At 35.2% G+C, this 5,724-nt stretch overlaps 1 protein-coding gene across 1 annotated transcript; it reads left to right on the plus strand.

The window, feature by feature from the left end:
* Window positions 1-520: 520 nt before the first annotated feature.
* LOC129230179 (uncharacterized) lies at window positions 521-1,938 on the plus strand. The gene is made up of 2 exons (XM_054864582.1): window positions 521-807; window positions 1,755-1,938. Exons 1-2 carry the CDS (start codon window positions 521-523, stop codon window positions 1,936-1,938), a joined length of 471 nt encoding a protein of 156 aa, XP_054720557.1.
* The last annotated feature ends 3,786 nt before the right edge of the window (window positions 1,939-5,724 follow it).

Raw genomic sequence — 5,724 nt, forward strand, 5'->3', positions numbered from 1 at the left:
AAAAATGTACTTGTGGCATCATGCAGATCATTATGATATTATTAAAAGAATGACTGGGTTCTATGCCTCAAAAAAATTGCCATTTCTGCGACAAACCATATGACAAACGTATTTTCCATCATTGTGCAAACCAATGTCAAATTAGTTGCAGTATAGATTGTGAGGTTGGCGAATCGGTTTGGTGCTTAGATTGTGATAGGTTATGTAGGTCGTCGGCTTGTTATGAAAAGCATAAGTCCCTTTCGGGCAAACAGGAAAAAAGTTTGTGATCAAATCGGTGTCTCGAACATTTCGCCACCGCGAAATCTGGCCTCCAAATTTGATGAGTGGGTACCTCCTCGTGAGTTGGGTTGAGTGTTAATCAAACCTAGGGGGGTCAACCGAGGGATAGATGAGGGAACTTTTTCCCTAAATTTTTCCCCACCCGTTTTTTCTCTCCTCTCGTACCTTCCACCCACGTGGGTTTCTTTGCACTTCCGTCTTCCATCTTGGTACGTTTATCAAATCTGGCGCTCTGACCATGAACACAGTCAATTTCATACAGTCCACTCCTGGGGACAAACTCTTAATTTTCGACAATTATTTGTACAGGATCAACAAAAAGAACAACGGGAGGACTTTTTGGAAATGTACTTTAAAGAATTACTGCAAAGCGAGAATAACGCTGAAGAACGATGTAACTGAAAAAATCCAAGGCAGCCATGATCACCCGCCAGATGAAGGGAAAAATTTGCGAAAGGAATTTTATCACCAACTAAAAAAGAAAAGCAGAGAAGAAGCCAGTGTCCCGGTGAACAAGATATACAGGTAAATCAAATGCTACCTTCTGTATAAGCATTTCATTTTTAGTGTAAGCATGAATAGTTAAGGAGATAAATGGATTAGAGTGTGCCATTTTAGTTGAAAATATGCAGTAGCAAGCACACAAGAACTAACGTAAAAATGCAACTTCTTCGATAACATTAGTCAATTAAGTTATTGTTTAAGACATCTAGTTTACTTTTCACAATAAAAAATGTTTCTCGTGTTTTTATTTAAACAAATCAATGTACTTCGTGAAAGTAATACATTGAGTTAGGCATTGGCAGGTAAAATCTTGTTGAAATAAACATTCTGACACTTAAGGGTTGATAATGAGATACATTTATATTAGTATTACATTACTTTACTACATTGTCCATTATTGGAGGAAAGGGGGGAGATTGCTATTTTATTTATTATTATTGTTTTTCACATGTTGCATAATTTAATACAAAAGACCGACCCTGGAACATCATTAAAAGATCTGTTATGGGTGATTTTGAAATAAAGTTATTTTTTTCTTCAAATTCAGGACTGCATCATACTTATTGATCTGTACGCAGTTAATCAAAAGTTTTGGTTTATATTTATTTAAAGAGTTTGGTTGTATTTATTTCTCATTTCCAAATTATTTTGTTTGTAAAATGAGAGCTGAGAAACGAAAAACTCTCTCAGATTCCTATTACTAAATAGTTAAGTATTTTAATTTTTGTTTCAAATTGCTATATTTTACTGATTGATTTTTTAATTAAAGCTAAGCATTTAAAACAAATTCACATAAAACTGCTAAACATTAAGTGTATAGAGCAAGGGATAAGAAAAAGGACTGACATTTTGTATAGCCTGTTAGATATTCCTTTTCATCTTCAAGTTACAATTCAAATTTATAATTTGATTTAAAAATTTGAAATCATTTTTTCAAGTTGCTTGAACCATTTTCTTTTTTATTTCAGAGAAGAACTAGCAAAATTTGCTACTTCATTAGAAGTAGCATCTAATTTACCAGATATAAGAATAGCAGAAAAAGCTATGTATAGAGCCAGAGCTCTGACAAAGCCATTAATACCAAAGTCATTAAGTGACATTAACTTAACAGATGACTGGATAAAGACAAAAGCTGGAGATAATTTTTGCTAATTGATGAAGGCATTGATGAAAGTAGAATGCTAGTAAGTACCTTTTTTTTCTTCTGAATTTGATAAATTCAACTTTTTATAAATAGTTAATTTCAGCTAATCGGATGTTAGAAGCATTGATAATAATCAACAATCAAATATCTAGAGAACCTTCAGAAAGCATGATGAATTGGAGCGCTGTAATAGCATGTAAAAATTCAATCAAATAAGAACAATTTAACTTACAATTTTTAGTGTTTTATTAAACATTAATGAAGAAAATGCAATTAATGTACAACTTGGAATTGCATATATTCAAGATGTGTTAAGTTTTTTCAACACCTTTTTCTACACAAAAAGCTACTTTCCATCTTTCGAAAAATGCTCGAGAATACAGAGGAATTCAACAAATTACTTACTTTTTTGTAAATTCAAAAAAGCATTTCAATAATTCAGAATAACTTAAAGTTTACATTAATGAATGATCAGATAGTATATGTGAATGAGTTAAACTTTAAAACATTCTTAATAATTACTAGGAAAACATTTGCTTAACGGATTAGCAATGCCACTCCTCCACAACGACGGTCTCCTGACAAGCAGTCCTTGCGGAATATGTCAAAACCTTTCAACCTCGGACTATCAGCAGGGGACAGAAATGTTTCTTGCAGACTAAATATGGAGAGTTGGTGATATTCGACAAGATCCTTGATGTCTGACATTATGCGAGTAACTCCGACAATTCCAAGAAATAATGCTCAGGGCCATGAAGAGAAAAGGAAGGAGAAACGGCCAAAAGATGAAAAAGCAGCTCAAGAAGGAGGATGGTCCGTCCACCTTTCATCGTCGGATGGCGGAAGATCTTCAAAATCGACATCCTCGTCCTCCTCTTGGGGAGGAGGTTGTTGGAGTTTTTCGATTTGGGACTTTGTTAATTTTACTTTCTTACTAGAAAGTAAAAAGTCCTCTTTTTTAAAATTATAAAATTTTGGGGGCCTCTGTTTAGAGACTACCCCAATTTTTGCGCGCGTTTGAATAATTTTCTTTTTTTCCACAGTTTTGTTTTGTTTTTGATCAGTTGGTTTTTTTCGAAATTATTGTAGATGAGTAACTTGTACTCGGGATTTGTGTACTTAATATTTTAGTTTCGTTACTTTTTTTTTTTTTTTTTTTTTTGTGGAGGCTTAAGGATATTGAGCTATTTATTTTTTGATTTAGGAGAGTCAGTTGATTTAGTGCTGGTTATTGTATTAATAATTTGAGGATCTGTTTTGTGTGCTGGTAGAATTGAATACTTTTCTTACTGCTGCAGCATATGAAAGACCGGCTGAATGCGTAAGAGACTGAACAATTTTTCTGGCATCTGGATATGATATGTTCTGAGTGGTTTTGATTACTTGTATTTCCTTTTCGGAGAGCCAGTTTGGACATTTTCTAGAGTAGGACGGGTGATCTCCTTTGCAGTTGACACATTTATATTCCTTTTTGCATTCATTGCTGTCGTGGCCGGGCTCAGCGCACCTGGCACAAGTTTCTGCACCACGGCATGACACTCTGGAATGCCCAAAGCACTGGCATTTAAAGCACCGTAGCGGGTTTGGAATATAAGGTCTAACAGGGCATGAGAGATATCCAGCTTTGACACGTGAAGGGAGGATAGGCGTACTAAAAGTCAGAATGACATGTTTAGTATTCTACATTTCGCCATTGCGTTCAATGGTGATCCTCTTTACTCCACTTACGTGTTGGTCTTTTATTTCTTCTACAATTTCCTTCTCTGATGTAAATAGAAGGTTTGGCTCTGAAATAACTCCCCGAGAAAAGTTTAAAGTTGAGTGAGCTGGTTGGTTGGTTAGTTGATTTTTTATGGCGCAAGAGCCCTTAAGGGCTATACTGCGCCAAATGATTTTTTGTTATATTTTATTTAGTTTTCATTTAAGAATGAATCAAAAAAGTAAAACAAAGTATTTTTTGAAGTAAAAGCATAAACCTTCAAGAAGTAGTATTAAAAAAGGAACACCTTAAAAACATATAAATGCTAAAAACATATTACGAAAAATGGATAAAACAATATCTTGAAAAATATAAAAAGGAGAAAATCACATAATGACGACACAAACACTAAGTTAAAAGGGAGAAACCAATCTCCCGGAGGAAGGGGTGTAAATTGCGATGGGGTTGGTCCCCAAGCAACTCCTTCAAAGTAGGGTTAAAATCATTAAAATATTTGAAACGTATTTGATTAAAATTTGGGCAGTTACTTAAAATATGTAACACTGTCTGAATGACATTACAAGTTATGCACATTGGAGCTGGTTCACGGCATAAAAGGTATTTATGTGTGAACCTAGTATGACCAATGCGAAGTCGATCTAATAAAACTTGTTCTCTCCTGGTGAGAGGCAATGATGTAAAGCCTTTAGTTGAGGGCTGAATTGAACGCAGTTTGTTTTGGGTTTCTGAATGCCAAGACCGCTGCCAATGCGTATTAAGAGATTCAGAAATGGCGTTTTTGATGTCAGCGTAAGGAACACGGTCGTCAACCAGAATACTTGCAGTTCTGGCAGCCGAATCGGCTGCCTCATTGCCTACAATGCCTACATGACCAGGGATCCAAAAAAGAGGACTTTAAAATTGTTTTGCATAAGATTTTTTAACAAATGATAGGACTGAATGGCTATAGGGTGGCTATTATTATTGCAGTGAGAGATTGCTTCCACTGAACTCTTTGAGTCAGTGTATATCACCCACTTTTTGTAGTTGGATTGGGCTATTGACTGAAGAGATATAAATATGGCTTTTATTTCTGAAGTAAATACAGAGCAAGATGGGTTTAATTTTTCTGCCATAACGTGACCATCAACTATTGTAGAAAAGCCGACGTGATCGTTTGCTTTTGATCCATCGGTAAAAATATCTTTATATTCCGAATATTTGCATTTTGTATCATAAAATATTTGCTGGTAAACTGTATTTGGTGTAGTCTCTTTAGGGAATTTAGCGAGGTCATTGATAGTAGATGTATTTACTTCACACCATGGTTCAATTGGTTTTAATGTGTTGAAGGTTTTGAAATCTAATAGCTGCAGGTCTGACAGCATCCGACGCATTCGGATCCCAAATGTTGGGATCATCGAAGGACGGTGTAGAAATAACAGAACATTTGATGGATTAAAAATATGAAGGTGTAGTGGGTGATTAGTGTAAGGTTTTGTTTTGAAGTAAAAATTTAAAGAAAGTTTGAGACGTCTATTGTTAAGAGACTGTTCATGTGCTAGAATATGAAGACTGTTGATAGGTGAGGTTCGGAAGGCTCCTGTGCAAATGCGCAGTGCCTGATTATGTATTGGATCCAAGGCTTTCAGATAGCTTTTCCCTGCAGAGCCATAAATTTGACATCCATAATCAAGTTTTGAGCGTATAAGAGCCCTGTAAATTCTCAACAGAGACTCTTTATCAGCACCCCAAGATGTGTTTGCTAAGACTTTCAGGATATTTAGTTTCAATAAACATTTTTTCCTCAGTTCTTGTATGTGCGGTACAAATTTAAGTTTTTTATCAAATATGAGACCCAGGAATTTTCCCTGATCCTTTACAACTATTGGTTGATTATTAAGATTAAGGTTTGGATCAGGATGGAGACCTCTTTTACGGCAGAAATGAATGCAAAAGGTTTTTTGAGCAGAGAAAGAGAAGCCATTTTCTTCCGCCCATTGTGATACTTTATTGATGGATATTTGAAGTTGTCTTTCAATGATACTCATGCTCGATGAAGAAAAAGAAATTTGAAAATCATCAACGAACATGT

Source organism: Uloborus diversus, chromosome 9 (assembly GCF_026930045.1).
Source record: "Uloborus diversus isolate 005 chromosome 9, Udiv.v.3.1, whole genome shotgun sequence".
In the NCBI taxonomy this organism is placed as follows: Eukaryota; Metazoa; Arthropoda; class Arachnida; order Araneae; family Uloboridae; genus Uloborus; species Uloborus diversus.